The sequence below is a fragment of the Brassica rapa genome, chromosome A10 (assembly GCF_000309985.2).
Source record: "Brassica rapa cultivar Chiifu-401-42 chromosome A10, CAAS_Brap_v3.01, whole genome shotgun sequence".
In the NCBI taxonomy this organism is placed as follows: domain Eukaryota; kingdom Viridiplantae; phylum Streptophyta; class Magnoliopsida; order Brassicales; family Brassicaceae; genus Brassica; species Brassica rapa.
Window position 1 is genome coordinate 9939271 of NC_024804.2, and position 17724 is coordinate 9956994.

General features: G+C 30.4%; 1 protein-coding gene and 1 pseudogene across 2 annotated transcripts; both read left to right on the forward strand.

Moving 5' to 3' along the window:
- The first annotated feature begins 55 nt into the window (after nt 1-55).
- Nucleotides 56-4911, forward strand: LOC103844844 (MLO-like protein 11). Of its 2 annotated transcripts, none has more exons than XM_033281965.1 (15): nt 56-1587; nt 1664-1721; nt 1801-2042; nt 2132-2248; nt 2367-2427; nt 2630-2721; nt 2908-2982; nt 3085-3170; nt 3327-3376; nt 3503-3543; nt 3620-3790; nt 3879-3914; nt 4004-4071; nt 4157-4217; nt 4297-4911. In XM_033281965.1, the coding sequence occupies exons 1-15, from the start codon at nt 1447-1449 to the stop codon at nt 4702-4704; spliced, it is 1707 nt and encodes a 568-aa protein (XP_033137856.1). In that variant the 5' UTR covers nt 56-1446; the 3' UTR covers nt 4705-4911. The 2 variants fall into 2 exon arrangements, with proteins under 2 accessions (XP_033137856.1, XP_009119917.1); XM_009121669.3 differs by having other exon boundaries at nt 59-1587; nt 2627-2721.
- Nucleotides 4912-5160: 249 nt separating this feature from the next.
- Nucleotides 5161-6484, forward strand: LOC117128943 (annotated as a pseudogene).
- The last annotated feature ends 11240 nt before the right edge of the window (nt 6485-17724 follow it).

Sequence of the window (17724 nt, forward strand, 5' to 3'; positions counted from 1 at the left end):
CCGCAAACGGTAGCTGGAGCCAGCTTTTGAATTTATGAGATTCAGAGCGGGTTGAAGCGGTTTAGAGCGATTTGAGTGATTGTTGCAAACCGCCGACAACCGCTACCAACCGCAAAAGCAGCGTTTGCGGGTGGTAGCGGAAAAACCAGTCGCACAATTAATAGAATTTATGGTATATTTGTATTTTAATATTTTTACATAATTTAAATGAATATCCATATTTGAACTGAACCCGTAATGATCCAAACTGAATCCGAACTAAAATTTATAAATATCCAAATAGGTTTTAATCTCTCATCTAAAGACCAATATCTGAATAGTCGGAATCGAACCTGAACTCTTATCCCTACATGTAGTCTATAATATTAATATATGATCACAGATAAAAACACAAATATGATTACAAAAAAAATACATATATGATATAAAGAAAGACACAAATACATATGGAACTTGATTTATTTAATATACTTACAAAAATTATCTATTCTATTAAATTCATATCATACAAAAATATGATTCTACAAACACACAATCATATAAATTATATTAGACAAAAAAATTTAAAAACAAAACATATACCCGCCCTCTCGAGGGCGGGTCAATATCTAGTTATACGTTACTTTCGAGAACGAAAAATTAAACAGATATGTTCAAAAAAAAAATTAAACAGATTAAAAGTACTTCCTCCTTTCCATGAAACTATACTTACGTTCTAAAAATATGTTTTTCAAACATGAAACAGGAAATTGAATTTGGACGGAATATTCATGTATCCTAGTAAACCACTTCTTATAAAAAAAAAATATCCATGTAACCTTGCATTTAAGCTAAGTGTTTTATAACCAAGATATGTAATTAGAAAAGGAGGTAGGTCCCATAAGAGTGAAAAGCCAGAAGAGTATCTTATCATGTGAGGCTGAGGAAGGTTGTTTTCGGGTATCTGTCAGAATCTTCTTCGCTTTGCTTTTCCTCCTTTTCTTGTCAACATTTATTATTTATTTTCGTTTGGTCGGCTCGATAACACAAATCTACGTACTTAGCACAACTAACCATGACTGCACATGAAGTCAACCAGTTGTGACCTGAAAACAGCTTTTGTTTTCTACTTCCAAAAAAAAATAATAATAATAGTAATTCGATTTTCTAAAATCCAAATTCGTATTCACCTTAGCAAACATCTCTCTCTTTCTATCAGTAACGCTCTGCCGCTGAATGATTGATTGATTTTCTGGGACTTACTGCAGTCGACAAATCTCACCACAGGATTTTCAAAATTTACTTGGTTTCGATCGCTTATTACTTAATCACTCCGAGGAAGCTTGACGGGTCTTTTAAAAGTTGTGATTCTAAACTTGTAGAATCAAAGGAATGTGATCTTGTTTTTCGGTAAGTTTCCCAAAGTTTCAGTTATTCGAAAGTTGCTTTGTTGCAAAAAAAAATCGAATGGGAGAAGGAGAAGAAAACGAAGCAGAATCAAATGAGAGATCCTTGGCTTTATCTCCCACTTGGTCTGTTGCTCTAGTCTTGACTGTCTTCGTCCTTGTTTCTTTGATCGTTGAGCGCTCCATCTATCGTCTTAGCACTGTGAGTACCCTCCATTCATGTGTCTCATCATCTTCAACCTTTTCTCTAAATCGCTTGTTTTTATTTCTGGTGATAGTGGTTGAGGAAGACAAAGAGGAAACCTTTATTTGCTGCTTTGGAGAAGATGAAAGAAGGTTTTTTTTTTTTTGTTTAACCAAAAATGAAACCTTTTTGTGTTTGTTTTCCTAATATATATTTTTGTTTTTTTTGCAGAGTTGATGCTGCTTGGCTTCATATCACTTCTTCTTACAGCTACATCTAGCACAATAGCCAATATCTGTGTCCCATCAAGTTTCTACAACGTCAGATTCGTTCCTTGTACACGTTCTGAGATTAAGGAGGAACTTGAAAACGAATCATCTGTCCAGAGAAATCTGTTGACCAAATCCTTCTTTTTCAGCATATTTAGGAGAAGAAAGCTGGAGGAAGGCATTCACCGTGCTACTTGCACCGAGGTAAACTTTTAAATGGTTTAAAATCTTTAGAATTTAGCATTTAGAGAATCTTCTGTTTATTTCTTAGGGACAATATTTCATTGTCGCAGGGGCATGAGCCGTTTGTTTCATACGAAGGCTTAGAACAGTTACATCGCTTCATCTTTATAATGGCGGTTACACATGTTACCTACAGCTGCTTGACCATGCTCCTGGCCATCGTCAAGGTTGTATCTTCTCTTCTGAATTTCTAGCTTCTCTAAAAAATTAAGCAACTCAGTGTGTGTTGATCTTGGAAGAATCTATGTTTTTAACATGTTTGATTGGCATGCTTTTCTTATCCAGATTCATAGTTGGAGGATCTGGGAAGATGTAGCTCGCATGGATCGACATGATTGCTTAACTGGTGAGCACCAAAAGATTCTTCAGTCTGCTCTCTTGTACAGTTAGAATGCTGTTACCGTATTTGACAGTTACATTTTATAACGATGTTCACAAGTTTCTTTAGCATTACGCTTTGTTTGCTTCCTCGTTCATGTGGGTTTAATGCTTTGATTATTCAGTGCTCATGTCTTTGATAATTTGTTTTTTCTTTCTTGAGACAGCAGTGACAAGAGAAAAAGTATTACGAAGGCAGACAACCTTTGTTCAGTATCATACATCTGCTCCTCTGGCCAAGAACAGATTGCTTATATGGGTGGTATGAGGACAACTTTGGATATGCATTTCTTTATTTTCTTAGTCACTGTTTGGAATAAACCAGAATAATTTGTGTTCACCAAGCTAAGCTGATAGTTTTTGAAATTCACGCAGTATACATTTATTTGGTTTTGTCTGAATTATCGGTTCATATAGACTGAGATGTCTTCGGTTTGTATGCTTGCAGACATGTTTCTTCAGGCAATTCGGACATTCTGTTGTTCGTTCTGACTACCTTACTCTCCGGAAAGGATTCATTGTGGTGGGTGATACTTATGCTATGTGAATATTTGCTGACAACAATCTTACAACTATATAAAAATTAATTGGTGCTGTTTCTTCTTTTTATTTCTTTGATGAGCAGAATCACCACCTCACATTAAAGTACGATTTTCACAGCTACATGATTCGCTCTATGGAGGAAGAATTCCAAAGGATCGTTGGTGTAAGGTGAGCTACCTTATCTTCTAGAAACATTGTGTGATATATCCAACTTAAGCTTTATATCTATCAAGTTCTACTATTTAACTATGCTAGATTTGTCTATCACAAATTACATTGTGTTAATTATTTACTGACTAATTTTGCTTCAATGATCTTCTACAGTGGGCCGCTTTGGGGGTTCGTAGTTGCTTTCATGCTCTTCAACATTAAAGGTTTTGAGTAAATCAAATTAAAAGACAGATGATCATTTTCTTTTGTTTCCTTTTAGTCCAATAGTGAAAAATCTTTCATATTATAGGATTTAGTTTTAAATCTGATTCTGCTTCTTGATACTGCAGGATCAAATCTCTATTTCTGGATAGCAATCATACCTGTAACTGTAAGAACTTCATTTTCATTTAATTTCAGAACATGGCAGCTTTAGTAAAATTTCAACTCCATTTTTTGTTTTCCAGCTTGTACTTCTGGTTGGTACCAAGCTGCAACATGTAATAGCAACTTTGGCATTGGAGAATGCTGGCTTAACAGAATATCCTTCCGGAGTTAAGCTGAGACCTAGAGATGAACTCTTTTGGTTCAATAAACCAGAACTACTCTTGTCCCTTATCCACTTCATTCTATTCCAGGTTTGCAATATCTTTCCTTAACATCCCGAGGTCCCATGTTCAGAGTCTTGATAAAAGTTGCAGCTAATTGCTTTCCATTCTCCAACAGAATTCATTTGAACTGGCTTCATTCTTCTGGTTCTGGGTATGGCAAATGAACCATATATTGAATTGATCTTTTGTAAGCTTTTTTTTTGAACTTACAATACATTTTTTCTTTATTTTTTTCTTCAGTGGCAGTTTGGTTACAACTCTTGCTTCCTAAAGAATCATCTCCTTGTCTACTTCCGACTTACTTTAGGGTAATTAAACCATTTTTTTCTCCTCAACTCATCCTGTAGACTGTTGCGCATATGAATTAAAGTAATATTGAGTTTCTCTTTGTAGGTTTGCTGGACAGTTTCTATGCAGCTACAGCACACTGCCACTATATGCATTGGTCGCTCAGGTAATAGAGTTAAAATCCATCCAAGATTTCTGACTTTTGATTGTTCCCTAATGGATTGTATAATATGTTTGACTCCTAGATGGGAACGAACTATAAAGCGGCTCTGATACCTCAGAGGATAAGAGACACGATTAAAGGTTGGGGAAAAGCTACTAGAAAGAAAAGAAGACATGGTTATTACGGCGATGATTCCACTGTTAGAACAGAAACAAGCACGGTTGCATCTCTTGAAGAATATGACCATCAAGTGCTTGATGTTGTTGAAACTTATCCACAACAACGAGGACAGAAAGGTGTTGAGCTTGAGTTACAGCCAGTCCAACCTCGTAATGCTTCTGCTTCTGTACCTAATGAATCTTCAAGTAGAGTTGGAACGCCTCTTCTTCGATCTTGTGTCTCTATTTCTTCAGCAACGACCCCAGAGCTAAGAACAGATCCTATGGAGACACTCTCGAGATCATCTTCATTGCCATTGAGAAGGGAATGATATATATATATACACTCATTAAAATAAGCTGAGTTGGACGATTGGTTTAGAGGAATATAAGTTTGTAGGAGTATTTTCAGTAGAAACATGTATAACAAGCTTACATAATCGCATGTACCACGTCTATCAATATTAGGAAGTCACAATGAACCCGGACATGATTAAGTTTTGGGAAAATCCCACGAAAAACCTTCAAAGTGTCGAGTACTTCCACTTTAAACCTCCAAATACTATGTTTCCATAATAAACCATAAAATTGACAACATTCTTAACAAAAACTGTAAAAGTGGTTTACGTGTTTTGTCTTATATTAGGATGGACAAAATTATAAACTCTGTTAACGTCGTAACTGACTCCGTCTCCTTTGATAAAACATGTGCCTTATTTTAATTACTTATATTTTAATAGAACCATCGTATATGTTTTGAAAATAATAAAATATTTTAAAGAGAAAACAATAGGACGACGACGACGAAGGAGATGGCTTCTCTGAAATCTCCATTTTATATGATCATCCTCTTCGCCTACGGTGTTGCAATTTCATCATCGTTTCTTGCCAGAGCACATGAACAGAAACGAAGAGACGAGAAGCGTTGCGTAGGTTCCTTCTAGGTTTCAAAGAAACTTCGAAGGGAAGCAACGTCACCTTCGAATGCTCTCCTTCAGGTCCTTGTGTTTCTTGCAATTCCTCTGAAAGGAGAAAAGAGAAGTATCGTTGCAGTGAAACGGGTTATAGAATTCCTTTTAAATGCATAGAGGTAAGAGGAGAAGAAGCTTCAGACAAGAAAGATGCAAAAGAGACTCAACAAAGGGATCAATCTAATGTCAATGATGAGGGTGACGAAGATGTTGTTGATGCATTTGTGAAACAGAGGAATCTGCGTGATGACTCTTCACCGAAAGCCTAGAAGTCTCAGTCTTAAAAAACTTATAGAAGCTGTTTTCCTCCTGCGAATGAGGAGAGAGTATCAGTTCTTGGTTTTGAGGCGTTTATGCTAGGACTGTTACTTGTAAGCGGATCAGCTGTATACTACAGAAAGAAACAGACAGTACGGATGGCTGGAGTATCCACTGGAAGAACACAGAGCTTTTGAGAGCACTCCTTTTTCGATATGTAAAAGCTTTCAAGTGCTCACTAAGTAACAGATTCAACGTTTTTCATTGAAACAGAGATATTGCTCGAGTGTATAGAACAAGCTTTTAGGGGATTTCATATAATTGGAGACTACTTGTTTCGTATAAATGACAAATTGCTGAAAAATAGAAAACCATAAAGTAATAAAAATCTACCCAGAGACAAAATAGAGTAAGAATAGTTTAATATTTTGATCTTGTGATTCAAAATTTACGAGGCCTTCGTATGTTAAAAAGAAAAGAAAAAATTAAATTCAACTACTCCATTGTATTTCTTACGATAGCAATCGAAATAAAGTAAGAGTCACCAAAAAAGGAGAAACAACATCACAGCTATTCAAAGTTTTTTATTCTGGAGGTTGTGAATCAGTGATAGACCTAACAAAGTTTTCTTCTCAATTTGTAATCAGTTTTTTATTCAAAGCATCACATGTTTGGCTGGTTGGTTGGAGGGGACAGATTGCTGAGGAGCACTAGAAGCAGCAGGAAATGCATAACTTGATTGAGCTGTTTGTAACGGCTGAGAGCTTGATCCAACTGATGGACTGCTTTTATTTTTTCTTGGTTTTGGTTGACGTTTTGGGTGAATCTGAATCATGAAAATCAAGTCAAAAATCTGTTACACACCAACCAGTTGAGCTGCATATCGAAATAGAGGAATAAAATAGATATATGATTTGTTAAAAATATAAGTAATTACAATAAAGCACATGTTTTATCAAAAAGAAACGGAGTTAGTTACGACGTTAACAGAGTTTATAATTCTGTCTATCCAAATATAAGACAAAACACGTAAGCCACTTTTACAGTTTTTGTTAAGAATGCTGTCAGTTTTAGGGTTTATTATGGAAACATAGTATTTGGAGGTTTAAAGTGGAAGTACTTGACACTTTGAAGGTTTTTTGTGGGATTTTCCCATTAAGTTTTGGAGATACAACTTGGAAAAGCCTTCATGGCAAGACACACTAACTAGGGTTTCTACCTAATGTCAGTACTAATTTAACTTGGTTTAACAAAATTCACGGCGGCAGAAACAAGGCAACCAAACCAAACCGGATAACTCATAAGTACTGAAATGATATTAGAAAAGAGAAATTGCCAAAAATACTATTTTCAAAATACTAATTTTTCATGTTTACACTAACCAATTTTACACTCATCTTTAATTAAAGTTAAAAGACATTTATAACCTTTGAATTAACTTAGACAAAAAATAAGGTTAACTAATCTAAACTTAAAACATCAACTCTAAACCCTAAATCATCAACACTAAACCCTAAACCCCGAAACATCAATTCTAAACCCTAAACCCCGAAACAACAACCCTTAACCCTAAACTTTAAACCTTCAAATCAAAACCCTAAAACATCAAATCTAAACCCTAAATCTAAACTTAAAACATTAACTATAAACCCTAAATCATCAACCCTAAACCCTATATTTTTTTGAAATTCGAACCCTAAACCCTAAAACCCCTAACCTCCAAATCTAAACCCTAAAACATCAACTCTAAACCCTAAAACCCTAAATTTTCAAATCTAAACCCTAAAACATCAACTCTAGGGTTTTAGGGTTTATGGTTTAGAGTTGAAGGTTTAGGGTATAGGGCTTAGAGTTGATGTTTTAGCGTTTAGGGTTAATTTTTGGGGTTTAGGGTTTAGAGTTTACTTTTTAGGGTTTAGGGTTCAGTGTTGATAGTTTAGGGTTTAGTGTTGATGATTTAAGGTTTAGAGTTGAAGTTTAGGGTTTAGGGTTTAGAGTTGATGTTTCGGGGTTTAGGGTTTAGAGTTGATGTTTCAGGGTTTAGGGTTCGTATTTAAAAGAAATGTAGGGTTTAGGATTGATGGTTAAGGGTTTAGGGTTCGTATTTCAAAAAAAAATATAGGGTTTATGATTAATGGTTTAGGGTTTAGAGTTGAGTTATAGGGTTTAGGGTTTGAATTTCGAAATAGGGTTTGATGGTTTAGGGTTTAAATTTTTTATTTATTTTTTTAGATTTTTTATTTATTTAAATATTTATTTATTATATACATAAAAAACAAGGGCACAAGAGTCTTTTGTCACTAAATGGATAAGGTGTTTTTGAAAATGTCTTTTTAGTGATGATAAAGATGAAAAGTGGTATCATCAAAGTGGTAAACATAAAATTTCCCCAAATATAAATTAATAATGTTGAAATATAAATCAAAATTTTCTTTTGAAATAAAAAATGTTTTTGTTAAAAATTACTAATTCTGCGCATGGCGTAGGAAAACTCCTGGTTACACAATTACATTCAAAGTATGTATATATAGTTTAAATTTACATCGATAAACTAGGATAAGATCCGCGCCTTGCGCGAGATTAAGTTATTATTTTTATTATATTTTTGAGAATGAAACAATAGTTTGTCTTCATTTGGATTACGGGTGTTCAACCCGGATATCGGGTTGGTTTTGGTTCGGTTCGGTTTTTTCGGTATTTGGTTAGTAAAATATAACTACTATTCTAAATCCATATTTACTTTGACTTTAGTCTTTCACATACTTTTGAAAGATTTCAACTGGACGACTAAATTGATCAGCCAATCTTGTTGCTTTAAATCATTAGTGTTTATATATATATATATATTATTTAGTTTGAATATTTATTAAATAAAAATTCATATGCGTTATATTTTATGATCATTTGTAACTTATTATAACAAAAAATAATCTATTGATCACAAAATTTTCAGAGTGGGAATATTCAAATTTCTAATAATATATAGACGTTTTGAAAAATTCAAATATAACATATAAGAAAAAATATAAATGTTTTTATTATATATTTAATGTGATTTTTTAATATCTTTCAATAATATAAAATTAAAAAAAGAACTAAGATACCAAAATTGTTATCAAATATTTATTATTCATAATAATTAATTTTCATATATACGTTAATCATATTAGGTAATTTTGTAGCTTCTAATTAAGGAAAGTGCAAAAAAAAATTTGGTAGATTATTTATCAATTCGATAGTTAGTTTAATAAAAAATATAATGTAAGTCAAGATGGACCAACCTATTTTTCTAAGAATAGTATATTTTATATAGTCATTTATTAAATGAAAATTTATAATCATACAGTTCTATGATCATTCATATCATTTTATAACTGAATATTTAAATCATCGATAACAAAATTTTCAATGTGAAATCTTTAATAAGTTTATAATTTATAAATGTTTTTGAAAATTCATTGAAAGTTTTAATATTAAAATATTTATGTAATCTTATGGTATATAGTATAATCTATATATATATGTTTTATTATTAAATGATATTTTTTACTCATATGGTTTTAAAATAATGTGTATTTTCTTATAATATTAAATAAATGTTCATATTAATACAAGTTTATGATCATTCAAAAAAAATATAGGGTTTATGATTAATGGTTTAGGGTTTAGAGTTGAGTTATAGGGTTTAGGGTTTGAATTTCGAAATAGGGTTTGATGGTTTAGGGTTTAAATTTTTTATTTATTTAAACATTTATTTATTATATACATAAAGAACAAGGGCACAAGAGTCTTTTGTCACTAAATGAATAAGGTATTTTTGAAAATGTCTTTTTAGTGATGATAAAGATGAAAAGTGGTATCATCAAAGTGGTAAACATAAAATTTACCCAAATATAAATTAATAATGTTGAAATATAAATCAAAATTTTCTTTTGAAATAAAAAATGTTTTGTTAAAAATTACTAATTCTGCGCATGGCGCAGGAAAACTCCTGGTTACACAATTACATTCAAAGTATGTATATATAGTTTAAATTTACATCGATAAATTGGTCTAATGATATTTATATTTAATATATAATAAAGCATTAAGAAATGATATTTACATTTTGGAATAGTCTAGCGGAATGTGTCGTAGGTGGTTGATGCGAAGCTAGTATTATAATATTTGAATCTAGGTAAATTTTAGTTGAATCGGGTTTGTAATCGACTTTGTATCCATGTTTATCTGATTTTTATTTATAATAAAAAAATAAGAAAAATAGTAGAGTTGTTAGTATATGCGTGCTGTTTATATTAAATAATGCGATATCATATCAAAAGTATTAATATTTAAATGTTTAAGTATTTATGAAAGGAAAATAAATTAGAATCCTACTATATAAAAGATACTAATTTAGAGCTCAATTAGAGGTGCCACATAGGATGAAATATTCTCATCCAATCATACCTCCACATCATTACGAATTTAACAACCCTAATAATAATACTAATACTAATCCTTTGGTCCAACACCAGCATAATCCAATATCTTTGAAATCTGTTTTGATAACAAGATTGTCCTTCTTCTTCTTTGAACTTCACGGATTCAAATTTATAATGTGTCTTAATAATCAATAAGACCATTGAATATAGATCCAGGGATATAGATTAAAAATGTTTATGTTTGAAATTATATACCGTGTGACACGCATGTATGACAGTTACCGACGAAGCAAACAATTGTTTTTTAAAAGCACTATTATTAAAAAAATATGTATGAACTTTACAATAAATAATACATATATGAACCAGAAAATCTATAGTGGTAAAAATCCCTATTTGTTTTACTAATTCAAGTCAATACTATTAAATTAGGAACATGTCCAGTTAATAAAAGTTGTGTCCAACTTAAAGAAATCTAATTACATTTAGAAACTACATTTATATTCTATATATTTTGTAACCCCTGCAAATATATATTTTTAAATTAGTCTAAAATATGCCAACAAATTTAACTTCTAATGCATAAAAATATAAAGATGATGTTGTGAGATAAGAATGAACACACAAAATTTCAAATAAAAGAATTGACAAATTACATAATTTTTTTAAAAATATTTTATATAATAACTTAATAATATAAATCATAATCAAAAATACTATTCGTATCACATTTTTATTAACCGAAAAAACTCGTGCTTTCGAAGCGTGGATCAAAATATAGACTAATATAGCTCCTAATATTTACTTTAAAATTAAAATTCTCAAAAAAAAAAAAAAGATTATAGACATCTACCAAGTCTGTTTAAACTATATAGTGGTTTGTTCTTGCACCAAAATCTTGGTTATACAATTCAAAACCTATTATGTTGTTTTGTTACTTTTCTCCTTAAAACAAAGACAAAGAGTAATGAACAAAGAAAAATTATGAACTTTTATTATCGGATTGTTTTTTTTTTCTCTCTCGCTTCAATTTGATGACTGTAACTAATTATTTCAATTCACACAAGATTTTCAAATTTTAAACGTATCACATTAAATATAAGAATCTTCAACAGATTATAATACCTAAATGTTCTTCTCGATAGACAATAATATCAGAAAGGCAAGTAGCACATCTCCTGCCACAATCACCGGCTGCACTGAAAGTTCAAAAAAATGTTTTGTCTCATCAATACAAATCAACAAAATATACGAATACATTCAGTAACATTGCAAATTTGATACAAACCGGTTAACAACCTCAGCTCCACATAACATTCACATCATCTTCCACTCCGAAATTTGCAACGAGAAGAAAGGCGGAGACAACTATTACGTGTAAGTTACTCAATCAGTGGATTTCCACATTTCAAGATCTCTCTCTTTCGCTGACTCATTTTCTAATTATTTCTTTCGTCAAAGGGTCGTTTTCCTCAACACGATGGTAAAATCAAACCACAATTATCCTCCACCTGCTGGAGGTAAATCAAAATTACGATTTTACTGTGCGTTTATAGACTTCTCGAACACATACGAACCCAATCACCCCTCTATGGAATCCAAGAAATCAATTGTCCAAAATCCAGACAAAACATCTTAACTATTAAGTACAAAATCAAGAGTAGAGATAGTTTGATTTGGTAGGTTATACTACGAAAATAACACAACAAAACCTTAATATTAAATTTTCGATCAATTTATCTGGTTTTTTAGTTCATAAGTTTTTTTCAAGGGGCCCTTTTTCAATGTAATTCATAAAATTTCTAATTAGTTTATTAATGGAAGACCTAAACACACTTTTAAAAGATTATTTCCAAATTCAAAACACCATAATGCTAAACAATATCTCAATTACGAAGTACTTTTACATATTTTTAATTTTCAACACGTTAATTTAATTTCCATTACTACAGAAAACCACTATACACAACCAAAAACATCAACTCCCTTCTACTTTTACATCTCTATCGATTGACTTCCAACTTCATTCGCATAAAAAATGAATAATCAATCTTAAAAAAACTCAATGTCATATATTCCTTCTTATAATTGCTTTAAATCTATTTTAACAACAATCAGAAATAGCCACAACTATGGTCATACACAAATTTTAACTTCACCCAATATCCGCGCGTAGCGCGGACACGATCCTAGTCTAGTATAACAACTATCCGATTATGAAGATTAGGCTGTATAGATTTGATAAAATCCAATAGTGTTATTAAGAAATCCAATAGAGCTTCTATACGCTTTTAAATTATAAAATCTTGTTTGGATATCAATATTTACTGTTTAAAAAAGATCTTTCATTAATTTGAAAATATTTTCTAATTTAAATTACAAATTATATAAATGTACCGATTTAAAGTTTTTAAGGTTATATTATAGGGGAAATTACATGTTTACCACTTTTATGGTACCACTTTTCATTTTTACCACCACTAATGAGACATTTTCAAAAATACCTTCTTCATTAAGTGGCAAAAGACTTTTATGCCCTTGTTATTTATATATATATAATAAATCATTATTTAAATAAAAATAATAATAAAAAAAAGTAAAAAAAATATTTTAAATTTTTTTTTTATGTTTTCGAATTATACTTTTTTCAAATTCAAACTTTTTTATAAAATTATTTTTTTTTGAATTTTTTTTGAATTTGTTTTTATTTTTTTCAAATTTCTTTTTGAAAAACGAAAATTATGTTTGAAACTATTATTTAAATTTATTTATATATTTTTTAAGTATTTATTTATATATTTATTAGAATCATAAATTTCACATTCTAAAAATTCTATCCCACCCCTTCACTCTAAACCCTAAGTCTATATTAGTTAACCCTAACAGGTATAATTGTATTTTAGCCTTCATTAAAAGTGAGTGTAAAAGTGGTTAGTGTAAACATGAAAAGTGGTACTATGAATGTGGTATTTGTGGCAATTTCCCTTTTTTCTTTTAATTTTGTCGGTTATGTGTTTTATTCATCTTCGTGCTAATCGTCAGTTTATCTTTTCTATTTTTATTTTTTCAAATCAAGATGTACCAAATTATTAAAAATGAAAATATACTTACATATCTAAAACGAAGAACAAAACTGTTACAAATAATTTTATTTAACTGAGTTAGATTAAAAATAGTTCTACTTTAATTTGAAGAAATATATATAATACAATATACATAGAAAATGAGTAACTGGGTTGATAAAAATTCTTATATCCAAAACCAAATTTTAACCAAAATAATAATAATATATTATTTATAGTAATATTTCTATAAACATAAATTATAAAATAACTCAACATTATTAATATATATATATATATATATGTGAAATTCTCAAATAATATTATAGAAATATTAACCAATTACTACAATTAAGTTCTTCTGTGTAATATATATATATATATATATATATATATATATATATATATATATATATATATATATATATATATATATATATATATATGCATGAGGTTTCAAAATACTATCATTGTTCTATGTAACTTTCAAACGATTAACATTTTAGTTTATTTTTACTATTTGATTCTTAAAACAACATATGCTAAATTATACACAATCTTACTAAAATATATCTAAAAATCTAAGACAATAATAAAATTAAATGCTAATAAAAATTAATCAAATTTTGAATCCATAGAACAAAAATATTTTGGTTGAATCGAAAAGTAGATGTTATCAGATATACCTGAATAATAACTAAATAAACGAGATATCATATATCCAAAATCATAAATCTAATTGAAATAACATAATCTTATTTAAACAATTTATGCATATTAATTACAATGTAAATTACAAAATAAGTAAAATTAAATTATATAATCTAACAATACTAAAAGGGAGATATGCTCAATGGAGAGGGATGCCATCTCAGATTAAAAAATCAACCAATCACAATACAATATTTCATATCCACTTGCCATGTCACATGTAAGAAAATGGGCCAACGTATCTGCAACAAATTATTATGGGCTAATAATATTATAATTGGGTCACTTTAAAACCAAAACCAAAACCAAAACCATCTCCTCCTTCCCTTCATCATGTTGCCTCTTTAGCATCTAAAAATCAGACGTTGCTGTAACTCTTTCTTTCCATGTGGTTAATTCACCTCCACATTACTACGCATTAAACTCAATCTTTTATTTCCAATTTTTACGTTATCGTTCCAACTCCCCCAATTTCTCTCATTCTATTGTCTGATGCTACAGGATCACTCACCACAAATACACTATTGGCTTCGGTCACATCTTAATCTTATTTGATTTTTTTTGTTCTTATCGTTTTTGTTTTTGTTCTTGCTTATGTGTAGTTGTAATCCAAATTATTTAGAATGATCTATATAGTATGTTTATTTCACATGAATATGTTCTGTTTTCGACATGCACTTCTCCGACAAAAGGTTAGCCCTATTCTCTGTTTATGTATCTCTTCTTCCCAACAATTTTTCTACTTCACAGTTATTTAATTGCTTATAGATTTTTATCAGAACTAAGAGATGCTAGGTCTATGAATCAGTGATGAACTGATGTGTTAATGATTTCATAATATGTTCTATCACAGATTCATGGTATCTCGGTCCAATAGGCAATATCATTTACAACAACAAAAAGACAGCCATATTTAATTATGAGTGAGTACATCCAAACGTCAAACGTTTTGTCCTTCGATCAGTTTCATCTTATTTTTGCTTATTGAAAGCCAAATCAGCCGGATCAGAACTACTGTCCCAGTTAATCCATTTTGTTGGAGCTATTTGATAGATGTGTGGTTGAGAGTTGCGAAACTGACTGGACAAAGCCTATTCCAAGTATCTTGAGGCTTTCTAGCTCCCTTACGTTATCGTCCCTTTCCTTTCTCGCAATAATTGATAAGGTAAGAGCTTAATAGTGTATACAATGTGATTATTATCTTATATAAGTTGCAGACGTAGATTCTGTTTAATTTGTATATAAAGTTTATTTGTATAAAATTGATGAGATTCAATTTTGAAGATATTCAAGTATTTCATGTTAAAGACATATGGTAACTTATATCTTACAAAGTTTGTGAAGAGATATGGGAAGACAAAGCTGGAGCGGGCAATAGAGTTGTTTGAACATGCTGTTTCCATGGTAATCTAATCTATCTTTCATACGCAATATTTTTGGTTTAAAGGTTATTTTTTTGTTGTCTATCGATTTGTACTTGATCTAACTTCTCTTATCTTTCTTTTAGGCTCCATCAGATGATGTATGTCAGAACCTTATACCTTCAGTATGCCAAGCTGAAAGAGGATTATGGTCTGGCCAAACAAGCTATGAAAGTTTATGAAGAAGCCACCAAAAAAGTTCCAGAATGCCAGAGGGTAGAGATGTGTGATATCTATATTTTCCGTGCAGCAGAGATATTTGGTGATCGTGTGTGCAGTCTACAAGTACGTCTCTCACTATGCTGATCCAAGGTCCGACCCATAATTCAGTAAGCGATGATGCTGCCATGTTTATGTTCAATAACTTACGTTCCTGTAAATGATAATGACTAATTTTGGGATTTGACATATTCATAAATCATAATTAAATTTGAAGAATATAGCATGTTGTTTTTAGTAGTATATGGGAGTCTAGATGAGCATTAGTTATGTGAAAATGTAAATATTTGACTCTGATCTAATTGAATGTGCCTTCTTTAAAATTTATTATAAAATTTAGATTGGCATATATGTGTTTGGGGTTGGTTAATATATGAGAGGAAGAAGTTGGTTTGGAAGTTTCAGTTACACCAAGTGGCACGGTTCTTAGGTGCAACGTGGGAAAGAACGCATCAAGAAAAGCGTTTCTGTAGGTTACAATCAGGTTTGCTCTCTAATCTCTTACAATCAGGTGTTTTTGCGATGGTTTTCCTTTGTTTTCATCTCACAAGCAACTTTTTATTGGTCAATTCTGAGAATCCATTTGTTGTACTTTTGACAGTTGGAAGCTGATGAACCTGACTGACGTGACCATATTTGATATTTTTGTTTCAGACTCATTTCATTCTGCTAGAGAACATATGCAAAAAAAAAGACGAGATGGAAGATGTGGAGGAAGTAAAGTACTAGCTGAATAAAGCAGGTTAGCCAAAAGATAAAATGGTAGCTTTGAAGAGACAGATCATGTCTACCACAATTACATCAAAAGATGGTGCAAGAAAACTGGGGTTTGTGAGCCGGCGACAGGGAATGTGGAAGGTACTGAGCTTCCTGAAGAATGTGATGATGAACTTTTGGAGAAGACAAAGTATAGATCGCTCATGAAGAAGTCCATGATGCTGTGGTTAGAGGATCTGCAAGAAAGAGAGAGGAAGACGGTAAAGAAGGCATTAAAAATGGTAGCCAAGCCTTTGGATGCGCTAAAGAGGACAAATAGACACAAACTAGCTCAGTGAGTAAATCATGTTGACAATTCCTTGTGATACAGTTTAGAATTGTAATATGCAGAACATGATCGTATTATTATCGTAAAAACTATGTTTTGTCTCAATTCCACCATGTTAGTTTATTGTAGAGTTCTTTGTACTATTTCCATTACTTGGCCTTTAAACGGAATGTGCAAGATAAAAAAAAGTTGATGAGCTTTGGCCACCTCTCTAAAGACACCAACAAGATTAATCGTCTTTGTAAGACCAGTTTAACTTGCTCTGGAAGTTGTTTAAGATTAAAGAAATTTGACGAACCCATTAAAGGGGATAAACTAATACCACATTAGATAATAATGGCCAACAAATGTTTCTAAATTTATGTATGAAGAAAATAAAAATAGTGTATGAAGTTTAACAAAACAAATATTAAAGACTCGAAGTAAGAAAAAAACTAATCGTCTAAATCACTAATTGTTTTTAATAAAAATTAAAATAATACGGCTATATCGAATTAGAAATCATTTATATTTTAAATTTGTGATATTAGTACAAGATTGTATAATGTTTTTACTGGAAATGGAAAAAATCATAATTTTTTTTTTTGGATCGTAGTATTGGACTGAAAATATATTCAAAATTCACGTAATTAGTATATAAAATTCAATTTTAATAACAGCGTAATAACCTGATTGTATTATTAAAATAGTAATTTTAAAACCAACTAATATATAATAAAAATATTAAAATAAATTATGAATATCTATTGAGAATATTTTGATTATCATTTTATACTATGTTGTAATCCAGAATAATATTTAAACTATAGCTAGACTGTAAGATTTTTTTTTGTTTATAACTAAACATATAGTATAGTAATAATAATTTCTGACAGATGCCAAAAAAAAATTCTGACAAAAAAATATAGTAATAATAATATTTTCATAGAATTTTCAGTGTATTTTCAGTGTATTTAACACATAAAATATATTATAAAATATTAAATAACATATAAATAAAATAAATAAATATAATATAAATAATACATATAACAAAGAAATATATGATGTGGAGATTAATAATATATTTTTTTAATAACCCATGTGCAAGAAAAAATATTTTAGATAATAACTAAGGTATAACAAAATTTTTATTCATTTCGCATTTGTTCACCATCTTATACATATTTTAGAATTTTAAAAAATTACAAGTTTTACTCATTGATAATTCAATTTACTATTTATATTTTTATAACATAGAA

Bases quoted from the DNA above. Each gene is read 5' to 3' on its own strand.
- LOC103844844 (XM_009121669.3), top strand. From the start codon at position 1,447: ATGGGAGAAGGAGAAGAAAACGAAGCAGAATCAAATGAGAGATCCTTG. The intron at 2,983-3,084 runs GTGGGTGATACT...TTTGATGAGCAG, and splicing joins TCCGGAAAGGATTCATTGTG to AATCACCACCTCACATTAAA. The intron at 3,791-3,878 runs GTTTGCAATATC...ATTCTCCAACAG, and splicing joins TCCACTTCATTCTATTCCAG to AATTCATTTGAACTGGCTTC.